General features: G+C 38.2%; 1 protein-coding gene across 1 annotated transcript in view; it reads right to left on the reverse strand.

Moving 5' to 3' along the window:
• Positions 1-4,114: 4,114 nt before the first annotated feature.
• LOC105808126 (zinc finger protein 2 homolog) overlaps positions 4,115-12,175 on the reverse strand; it is a 13,721-nt gene continuing 5,660 nt past the window's right edge. The window contains exon 4 of the mRNA XM_012641688.1: positions 4,115-6,171. Within this exon, the coding sequence (XP_012497142.1) occupies positions 4,115-6,171 (2,057 nt within the window). The remainder of the gene's footprint in view (positions 6,172-12,175) is intronic.

A 12,175-nucleotide genomic window follows, 5' to 3' on the forward strand; every position in this document is an offset into this window, starting at 1 on the left:
ATTTTAACTAATTTTCTCATGTAAAGTTCAGTGGTATTAAGTACAGTCACATAATTTTATGGAGTATAATCTATAATCATAATCTATAATCATATCCATATATGGATATGATTGTTGCATAACAATGTAAATGTACTTAATGCCACTGAACTGTACATGTAAAAAAGGTAACCTATATATATATATTTGTACAATCATTTCTGTCCATACAGAACATTATATACATTGTATTACTGATGAGTGGATGATTTATTTAAAGAAAAATGACATTAAATAACACCAAAATAAAGCATGAGAATTTTATGTGTATAATTGAAAAGACATAAGTATAAAACAGAAGAGTCATTTAGAATACAAGTGACATTTGAATGTGTTTTTTCAGAAGGTTAAACAGAAACAAAGTCAAAATCAATTAGACCCTAAACAATGAATTAGAATTAATTTTAGAAGAATATAATTGATTTTAAAGAATACTCCAACAAAGCAAAACTCACAAATTGTCAAATTATTTAAAACAGAAACAAATATTGCCTGAAACTAAAAGTCATCAAACCCATTTATAATCTGAAATTTGTGATCAGATATGAGGTAAGAAGTCCATTTAGGCAATTTCACTAATGCATGTGCAGTAAAGATCCTCATAATACATTTGTGAGGGTGTCAACTGAAAGGAATTTTAAAGCTGGTAAAATAAGACAGGAATGCTGTAGTAGGTTTCAAGAACATGTGAAGCCAACGCTAGAAACCGTATCTTTGATGAAATGGCAAAAAAAAAAAATACTAGTCCCCTGGATAAAATTCTGGTAACTATAGAAAATACCCTGAGAAAGTTCACCTCTGTGTGATGAGCAGTGTTCAGAAAAATAAGGCCTGTCTTGCAGTTCTGGGTGTAACCGAATACACCCAAACCACCAGTACCAGCACCACTTTTTCTACATCTCTCTCACATGGCCCCAAAAGCAAGAGGACAAATTCTGGTACAATAACCCGCCCTTCAAAGGACCCTATTCTTGAATTCTCTCCCCTCTCAGACTCAAGGATTCATCTAGTGTGTTCACACAGACGACGCGTTTGGTCTGAGAATTCAGAGTTTGCACTCCAGCCCAGAGTGAACGTTACCTGACCTTTGTGGACCAGGAACTGCACTCAAGCTCCCAAGCTGAAACCATAGAGGAAACCCCGTTTTTGGCGTTCCCTTTCCATCTGGACAGTAAGACCAGAATCTTCTTAAAACTATTCATGGTCACCGCTGTATCTGAGTGCACAGCTTGTAAACCAGTATCCTTACTGGAGAAGACAATCATAAAAGTGCACCAAGACATTGGCTTTCTACATGGGCTCACTGGACAGGCAGCACTGAAGAAACCTGAGAACTTGCAAGAAATGCATATTCTTTGGCTACATACCAGAACCACTGAATAATGAGCATGAAGGAGGGCACAGCAATCCAAAACAGCACAAGCCTTCTAGGTGATTCAGATGCACACTGATTTTAACAGCCGCAGCAGCATCCAAGTCATAGCTTATCCCTGAGTTAGCAGACAAATCATTCTAGGAATACACCAAAGGCATGTGGTAATGTAAGAGTTGTAACTCCAAATGTAAGAAAATTTATAAAAACAAATCTGGATAAAAGCATAGCCTTTATTGGCTTTTTATTCTTCCCTACTGCACTTCCTTTACTGCCCTCCTTGTGCTTTCTGGAATCGCCTCCCAAAAAGCCACTTGCAGTCGTGTCCTGCAACAGGATAATCCAATTTAAAACAAATTGCAATTTATTTATTATTTCATAAGATATGAAACACACATAGTAAAAGATTATCAGACATTATAATTGATAATGGAGTTGAATATGACATTCTCACTATCATATTGTGTTTAATATTTTTCTTATAAAGTGATAAGTAACAATCAGATGATTAAACACCTCTTCAAGCATACCATAAAATAATAAGCACAATAAGAAACACATCATTTGAATGCACAATTGAGTCTTGTAAATCTGGGCTATGTATTCTAAAATTTAGGGGTTTTTTACAAAACCCTCTGCCAGTGTGATGGCCTTTATATCATATTTTGTAATGCACTTTGATATAATTTTCATATTTGTCCCTCCAAATCTCGTCTTGAAATTTGATCCCCAATATTAATTATGGGGCCTAGTCGGAATGTGTTTGGGTCATGGGGAAAAGGATCCCTTATAAATGGCTTGATGCCATTCTTGCAGGATTGAGTGAGTTCTTCACTCCCAGTTCCCATGAAATCTGGTTAAAGACAGTTGGCACCTCCCTCCTTTCTTTTTGTCTTGTCATGTGATGTCTGTTCTTTTTCTTCTTCTGAGGTGCAAATTCCCAAAAGCCCCTCACCAGAAGTAGATGTTGCCATGCTTCTTGTACTGCCTGCAGAACTGTGAGCCAAATATACCTCTTTTCTTAATAAATTAACCAGCCTCAGGTGTTTCTTCATAGCAACATGGACTAAGAAATGATCCTTGTAAAAACAGTCATTCCCAGTTAGGTTCCCATACATGCTCTTGTGTTTCAGAGAGACTTTTCCGCATAGAGTGATCATATCATAATTTTAGTCAGTGAGCTAAAGACAGACATGCTAAGGGAAAATGGCCTGAAGTAATGGTTTCCAATAAAATTCCCTGTGTTCTATGAGATTCGCATTTACTCTTTGTTCTGTTTAGAATGTGGTTTGATGCTGAAAGGTGGGGCAGCTAACTTGAGCTGACTTAAGCGTGAGCACACTAACTGTAGACAACATCAGAAAGGGTAAATGGAAACAAACTAGTACCCCACAAAGTCACTGCACTGCACCATTTCATCAGTCCTGGACTGCTACCTATTCATCGCATACAAAATACACATATTTTATTCATATACTATACAACAGTCTTTCCTTCATATACCTCAACAGAAATACCTACAGAACAAAATGTATTATTATATTTCAATTGTGCCAACATTAAATGTGTGAATATAACCTGAAACCCAACTTTGTTGTACTTTTTTCCAAAATTCACAATCCTCTTTCCACTGTAGACAGTGTGGGTGAAAGGATAAGATGGGTTGTAAAAGGCCGGGCGCGGTGGCTCACGCCTGTAATCCTAGCACTCTGGGAGGCTGAGGCAGGAGGATCGCTTGAGCCCAGGAGTTTGAGGTTGCTGTGAGCTAGGCTGACGCCATGGCACTCCAGCCTGGGCAATAGAGTGAGACTCTGTCTCAAAAAAAAAAAAAAAAAAAAAAAAAAAGATGGGCTATAAAAGATCATGGGGAATTGTAGCCTAAAAATTGGGTGAAATATTTCAGGTTAAAATACTCAAAGCAACTGACTTACCAACTGCTCCCCCACATTTCCCAGTGCCTCAAACAGAGCAAGGATGGCATGACTAGATTCGCTGATGGACTGAGTTGAAATGAGGGAGGTCCCTGCCACCTGTGGATCACCTTCCCCAGAAGGTCACCTACCTACAGTGGATCTAACCTAAGTTGGGGTTATACTTTCTATTTAGACCTTGAGAAACATGGAGTCTTGTTTAACCACAGGAAACACCCTGCTGATTCTGCCTAGAACAATCTCCCACAGGTATCTTCATCTCTACCATGTATTCATCTCCAACATAGTATTTTAAACCTATGCCCATAAAATTTGATTCATCCACCACTCTATCTACTTTCTAAACCACTGATTGAAGCCTTAAAACGTACAGCAATCTACTTTAGTCCTTTTTTCTGGGAATCCCTTAATATAATTAGATGAGTTTTAATTAAATATTTTGCTTATTGAATCTATAAAATTTTTTTCTCTGTGATGTGATTTCTAAATTTTATATTTTTGATAAAATGATATCCTTATTTATTACATCTGTAGAGTCTACTATGAGTTCTTTTGACTTTTAACTATGGTAAAAGGCTTTGCCACATTCTGTACATTTATAGCGTCACTCTCCAGTATGAATTTTCTGATGCTGAATAAAACCTGAACGATGAGTAAAGATTTACTGTGTGCTTTACATTTACAGAGTTTTTCTCTGGTAACGAATTTTTTGATGCTCAGTAACACATGAATTATTCTTAAAGGCTTTACCACATTCTTTACATTTGTAGGGTTACTCTCCAGTATGAATTTTCTGATGCCAAATGAGACTTGAGGAATGAGCAAAAGATTTACTGCATGCTTTACATTTGTAGGGCTTTTCCCCAGTATGAATTCTCTGGTGCCCAGTAAGACATGAATTATAGTTAAAGGCTTTGCCACATTCTTTACATTTGTAGGGTTTCTCTCCAGCATGAATTTTCTGATGTGAAATAAGACTTGAGGAATAAATGAAAGATTTACCGCATGCTTTACATTTGTAGGGCTTTTCTCCAGTATGAATTCTCTGGTGCCCAGCAAGACGTGAACTACGGTTAAAGGCTTTGCCACATTCACTACATTTGTAGGGTTTCTCTTCTGTATGAATTTTTTGATGATTAATAAGACCAGAATAATGAGTAAAAGATTTACTGCATGCTTTACATTTGTAGGGTTTTTCTCCAGTATGAATTCTCTGGTGCTCAGTAAGATGTGAATTGTAGTTAAAGCCTTTGCCACATTCTTTACATTTGTAGGGTTTCTCTCCAGTATGAATATTCTGGTGCAAAATAAGACTTGAGGAATGACTAAAAGATTTACTGCATGCTTTACATTTGTAGGGTTTTTCTCCAGTATGAATTCGCTGGTGCTCAGTGAGACTTGAATTATAGTTAAAGGCTTTGCCACATTCTTTACATTTGTAAGGTTTCTCTCCTGTATGAATTCTCTGATGACGAGTAAGTTGTGCACTACAGTTAAAGGCTCTGCCACATTCACTACATTTGTAGGGTTTGCCTTCAGTATGAATTTTCTGATGACGAGTAAGACTTGAATAATGACTAAAAGATTTACTGCATGCTTTACATTTGTAGGGTTTTTCTCCAGTATGAATTCTCTGGTGATTAGTAAGATATAAATTCTCAATAAAGGCTTTGCCACATTCTTTACATTTGTAAGGTTTCTCTCCTGTATGAATTCTCTGATGACGAGTAAGATGTGAACTACGGTTAAAGGCTTTGCCACATTCACTACATTTGTAGGGTTTCTCTTCAGTATGAATTATCTCATATTTTTTTAGATTTGATGATTGGCTAAAGACTTTCTCACATTTATTATCACTGTATGAGTTTACTCCAAAACAGATTCCTTCACGCTGAGTATGAGTTGATGACTGGGAAAAGGCTTCTAAATATTTGTTACATTCATAAGACTTCTCTTGAATTTGAATACAGTCATGGAAAATAAGCTTAGAATGTTGGTAAAAGACTTTCTCACATTTTTTACATTTGTAGTAGTCCTCTGGAAAATAAGTTTTCTGATGTTTTGTAGGGCTAGAGCCTTGGTTAGAGATTTTCTCAGAATTAGGATATTGATAATTTTTATCTTCAAGATAAATATCCTGGTAATAGCTTGGGGTAGAGCCCTGGCTAAAGGACACTGAAGTTTTGTCATAGGTGTGATATCTTGTCCAATTATCTATTCCCTGATATTGCTTAAGCAATGATGAATGGGCAAATAGCTTCCCATTCTGATCAAAGTTGTACATTTTGTCATATTTTTGGTGTAGTAATAATAAATCTTTAACAAGTGACCCATCAAATTGATCACATATAGAAACCTTCCTTTCATTTTTAAATCTCAGATCTTCAGAAATATTTGACTGAACATTTAACCCAATTCTACATTTTAATTGATTCAAATCATTATTTTGAATATGGCCTAGGTCACTATTTAAATTTTCCAAATTTCCTTTTAGATAAAATTTATGTTCCAAATGTTGATGTTGATATTCACTTACAGAAACATGTGGTTCAGCAAAAGTAACTGACAAAAATGGAGATTTTTCCCAAAGTGGTTTACATTTCTGACCTTTTCTATCAGTGATGTTTTCATTATAGATAATTGTCCTACATTTCGTTTGTCCATTATAACATCCATTCTCCCCTTGAAACTCACCCTCACATTCCCATTCTTTCTTTAAATGTATATTTTCAAGGCCACGATTCCCAAATATTCCCAATATCACTTTTTGAATTGGAGCTTCTATGCACTGGTTTTTCTGTAGACCTTGGGTGTAATGAGAAAATATATCTGAAAGATATAAAAGGTTTTTAAAATTCCAATTACTATATTTGGGTGAATATACTTTACAACAAAAATACACAAAATAATATCAAGCTGAGAACATCATCATGATGCTTGAATCAAAAATCTGAGGCCCTTGTTTCTCCACTGATGTATGAACTTATCACAATATGCTAAAGAAAAAAACAGTTGAGTTTGCAGTACCCCAGTGAACACAAAGCCAATAACGAACAGATTCAGTAAGAAAAAATTCTTCACTTTTGTGCACCACAGCAGAGAGAAATCAGGAAAAAACCTTCCACTCCTTGTTTCTCCCTCAGGAAACAAGGATCAAGTGGAACATATGTCCAAATATCTGAGTTTTTCCGGGGCTCTCTAAAGATGGTTATTGCTTCCTTTACGATAGAGTGCTAAAGAGAATAGAGATATAGTTCAAATGACAGGATGGGTCCACTGAGAACAAAGAAGACGGCTTGTTACAGCAACAGGGCGACTGCACTACCAATGACATTTGCCAAGGGGAAGCAAGAGATTAAATGCTTTCAAGAAAAAAAAACAAACATAGAGAAGCTCCTTTTTAATTGAAAAATAAACAGCAGTCCAGAGAAGGTACATGTTAACACCTAGTTGAAGGAACCCCTGGAATGTCTAGTATGGCTAAATGGTATCAGTTCTTTCCCTACAAAGCCATTTGACAAACGATAGGATAGGTAGCTGTTTTTTAAATGACCAAAATCTCAACAAAAATCACAAGGCATCAAAGAAACAAAGAAATATGTCCCAATCAAAAGTCAAAAATAAATACTCAAGTGACCCTAAATAAGTGAGGATCTATGAATTACTTTTAAAACAATTTAAAATACCAAGGAGGGAAAAATGGCAGATTAGTGGTGGTCTCCTGGCTCACCACTCCCAGAAAAGGAGGTGAAAACACAGAAGGCTACACATGAGTGGATCACTCACCCTGAAAACAGCATTGTGAATTTGCAGAGAAACAGCGTGGGAAATGCAGTACAGGAAAAAAGGTGAAAGGGAGATACGTTCGCAAAAATTGGAGAGTGTGAGAAATACAACAGGGATTAGAGCGTGGGAGGGCTGCACCGGGCCGGCTGCCTGGCACTGGGCAATCTGACCCACAGGATGACACCCACCACCTCCACAGACCTCCCCACCCACTCAGATAGGGACACGCGTGAAGTCAGTACAAAGCCATGACATGGGGCATCAGGCACTGTGGAGAGGACACAAAAGCGGGAGCCACACTGAACTCTCGGGTACACTATTCTGGAAACACATCAGGCTGAGAAGGGACTGGTCTGACTAGTGGCTTCCAGCAACCGTATACTGGAGTTTGGAGACAAGCACCACACCCAAGTAGGTCAGCGGGACCAGCACACAGGAGTTGAACAGTGAGCTGCAGGCTATGCCCTTGGAGAGTGCCAGCAATTCGGCCGGCTCTCAGTGGGACAAGGAGAGCCATTCTCTGCTAGGCAGATGTGAATCGGCGGGACTCTAGTGCCAAAGAAACAGTTGGCAGGCTGTTAATCCGGCCCACTGGCCCAGCTCTGGCCATCTCCTGAGTGCCATTGTCCAGGTCTGGTTCGCCACCATCTTTGGGGTCTCCAACTCGAAAGTCTTGTTCACCATTAGTTTGGGGTATCACCCCACCCCCAGCCTGGGGGCCCTCATGCCAGGTGCAGAAGGCTATGCCCTTTGAGGTGGGGCGGGGCAAGGAGAGTCACGTTCTCTCCCCAGCCAACCTGCAACTGTGGGGCCCTGGTGCTTAAGAGGCAAACAGCAACTTATCTACCAGAGCCCCCTCTCCAGGTCGTACACCTCCCTGCTCCCCGAGCTCTGAGCCCACCCTTCAGGTCGGGTCAGCCTGCCATGTGCATGCTCCTGAGAAACTGGAGCATCCTTTTACACACACAAGTCCAGAGCCTGCTGAAAATGAAAATTATTTCAAGTTTTTTTCTAATCACAATGGTATAGAATGAAAAATTAACAGGAAATTTGGAAAACTCGCATTTATGTGGATATTAAACAACATGATCTTGAGAAATCAATGGGTCAAAGAAGAATCTGAGAGGTAAATAAAAAGTACTGTGAGATACATAAAATGGGAAACACAACAAACCACAATTTCTGGGATGTAACAGAAGCAGTTTTAAGATAGACGCTTACAGTGAAAAATTTCTACATTAAGAAAAAAAGATCTTGAATAAACAATGTAACTTTAATACCCACGGAAAATGAACAAGAAGAACAAAATAATTCCAATGGTAGCATAATGAAGACAATAAAGATCAGAGGAAAAAAAATTAATTACAGACTAGAAAGACAATAAAAAGACAAGAAAACTAATTGTTGAGTTTCTAAATGAAAACAAAATAGATAAACTTTTGGCTAGTTAACCAAGAGGAAAAAAAAAGGATCCAAGAGAGTGTAAATAAAATACAAGACATTATAATTGATACCACAGAAATAAAAAAAAAGACTACCATCAACAATTATATAAAAACAAATTGAATAAATTAGAGGAAATAAATAAATTCCTAGAAAAGAACATCCCACCAAGATTAAATCATGAAGAAACAGAAATACTGAACAGACCGATGAGAAAGAAAAGTGAGGCCATAAATAAAAATCCCTCAAAAAAGAAATCCCAATGCTAGGTGAAATCCCAAAACATTTAAACAAGAATTAATGTCAGTTCTTCTCAAACACTTCCAAAAAATTGAAGAAATTTCCAGACTCATTTTTCAATATCATCATTACCCTCATACTAAAGCCAGATAGGGACACTACCAAAAAAAACAAAACCAAGCAAAACAAGACAACAACCTAAAAGCCAATATTTCTGATGAAGATACAAGCAAAAGTTCTCAACAAGATACTAGAAACCAACTTCTACAACACCAGTCATTCCATTCTTCACTGCCCTTGAAGTAAACAACAAACAAAAAAACCTGCTTGAGGCTGGGGAACGGTGGCTCACACCTGTCATCCTAGCACTCTAAAAATCACAGACAAAATGACATGGAAAATTTTTTTTTTTTTTTTTTTTTTTGAGACAGAGTCTCACTCTGTTGCCCTGGCTAGAGTGAGTGCCGTGGCGTCAGCCTAGCTCACAGCAACCTCAAACTCCTGGGCTCAAGCAATCCTACTGCCTCAGCCTCCCGAGTAGCTGGGACTACAGGCATGCGCCACCATTCCTGGCTAATTTTTTCTATGTATTTTTAGTTGTCCGATTAATTTCTTTCTAAATTTAGTAGTGACGGGGTCTCGCTCTTGCTCAGGCTGGTTTCGAACTCCTGAGCTCGAACAATCTGCCTGACTCGGCCTCCCAGAGAGCTAGGATTATAGGCGTGAGCCACCGCGCCCGGCCCACAATTTATTTTTTAAATAACTAAAAGAGATGCAGAGTAAAAAACTTTCCAAAAAATTACCTTGAAATCACAAGTATTTCTCTCGCACAAAGAAAATACAGATTCATCAATAAACACATAATGAAATTAAGACTGCTTCCATGACTACTCACCTAGACAGGATAAAACAACCACTGACAAGCAAGCCAAAAAAGAAATGTACAAGACAAGCCATGAACAATTTGGAGTCATATTTATAAACCCAAACACATATATAATTTAATTGTGATAGACCTATGCTTGATTCATATTTGAACTAAATCTCACGTTGTCGTAAAGTGTATATACAAAGTTGCAAATTTTTATTCAAAATTATAATAAACAGGTAGGGTGTGGTGGCTCACGCCTGTAATCCTAGCACTCTGGGAGGCCGAGGCGGGCGGATTGTTTGAGCTCAGGAGTTCGAGACCAGGCTGAGCAAGAGCAAGACCCTGTCTCTACTAAAAAAATAGAAAGAAATTAGCTGGACAACTAAAAACGTATATAGAAAAAATTAGCCGGCCATGGTGGCACATACCTGTGGTCCCAGCTACTCGGGAGGCTGAGGCAGGAGGATCACTTGAGCCCAGGAGTTTGAGGTTGCTGTGAGCTAAGCTGATACCACACACTCTAGCCTGGGCAACAGAGTGAGACTCTCTGAAAATAAATAAATAAATAAAAAACAAAAAAGCAAAATTATAATAAACAGGTAAAAACAAAAAGAAAATAAACTGATATCAAGGATCTTAGCCAAGAAAAGAAACACGGTAATACAGCATTGCAAAACCAAAGAAACATTTACTTATAAAAATCTGTGTGTAACACTGATATACAATTAAAAATTTGTCTAGATAACTACAATGTTGAACTCTGTGCACTATGGGGATCAGAAATTTTGAATCAGTTATGCAGTTTATGGTAGTAAAATTTCATAGAAAATGCATTAGGATCATTAATAAAAGGCTCTAATGAGAAAATTTTAATGGAAAAGCATTTGAAATACACTAAAGATAATGTTTTATTATGTTATTAATATATGGATGCTATTTTTACACAAAATGAAAAGACTAATCCTGCCTTTGGAAGCCAAAATAACCTTACATTTCCTTTTTTTATTCTAAAAGGATGTGATTTACTTTTTTAAATAAAAGAAAAATGTAACTTTTATAAAATATAAAAAGAGTCACTGCTATATAAAATGAACATTTGGGAATAAATCATGTTATTTAGATACAGGTTGAGGAAAGTGGATGTAAATCTCAATAATTCCCTTTACCTGCAGTAAATTTAAACTTACGAGGGGACATATTAATAAATGTGGAGTACCTACTGATTATCTAACTTACTTCTCACATAGTGTGTAAATTCAAGCAGATTGTTTTGAACGTTTGAGTCTATATTACAGACAAATTTGAAACAAAGCAAGTCAGCAAGTGAAAACATATAGGGAGAGGGACATCAGCAAGAGGGAGGACTATGAAATCCCTCACCTGTATACGCCCCCAGCATCTATAATCTGACAGCCATCCATTGACAAAAGTGCATCATGACACAGTTGGGAGCTAGGGAGGGGGTTGTGAATCCCGCTAAAACTCAAGACCAAGAAAGGTCATTTTGAGAAGACAGGCCCTCATCAAGGTAGCAAACTTGAGAGAACCCCTGTTCTTGACTACAGAACAGAAATTGGCCCCACTGAGAATTCTGAAGCCACTCTGTAACCACCTCCAACTCCTCCCAGCCAGTCTGGGAGAGGTCCTGCCCATCCAGAGGCCTGGGGCATGGAGGCAGCCTTCAGACTTTGGTCTTTACTGTGCTCTCTGAAGCAGTTCTGTGACTCAGGTCCAGCCCTCTTAACCACAGTCCTTGGCCAGTCCTGCCCACCTAGGGACCCACAGAGTGACCTGAGAAAACCCTCCCACGTACGCAGTGGGAGCCACACTCATCCGCACACCTGGTATGAGGTCCAGCGTACGTGCATCCAACTGCAGAACCCTTCCTAAGTGCCTGCCCTACAGATCACAGTCATGAAGGCAATCCGGCCTGCACAAAAGTAAGACGGGATTCACAGCCACCAAGCCCCTGGTAACAAGCCCACCAAAGCTGGATGCCACTGCAGACACGCAGCAGCCTTGTGACCAAGCTGCAGCTCCTCTCCACTGCAAACCCAGAAGAGATCGCTTCAGCTTGAGAAACCAACAGGAGAGTATCTACACCCACCGAAACCGGTTTATAAAAGCTGCACACACCAGTGCAAGGTTATATTGTGCCTTCTTTCAATGCTTCTATTTTAACATTACACTAGAAGTCCTAGGCAAAGCAATTTGGCAGGAAAATGAAAAAAAGCCAGCAAAATTGAAAAGAAAAAAGTAAAAATGTCACTGTAGATGACAAAATCTTATATACAGAAAAACATGAATGTTACACCAAAAATCTGTTAAAACTAATGAATGACCTCAGCAAATTAGCAGAATATGAAATTAACCTGGAAACATGAGTTGTGTTTCCATACCCTAATAACAATCTGATTAAAAAAGGAAGAAAACAATCTCATCTACAATATCATCAAAATAATATATTCTTAGGTACACATTTAACCAAAAAAG

Source organism: Propithecus coquereli, unplaced genomic scaffold (assembly GCF_000956105.1).
Source record: "Propithecus coquereli isolate 6110/MARCELLA unplaced genomic scaffold, Pcoq_1.0 Scaffold168, whole genome shotgun sequence".
NCBI classification, from domain to species: Eukaryota; Metazoa; Chordata; class Mammalia; order Primates; family Indriidae; genus Propithecus; species Propithecus coquereli.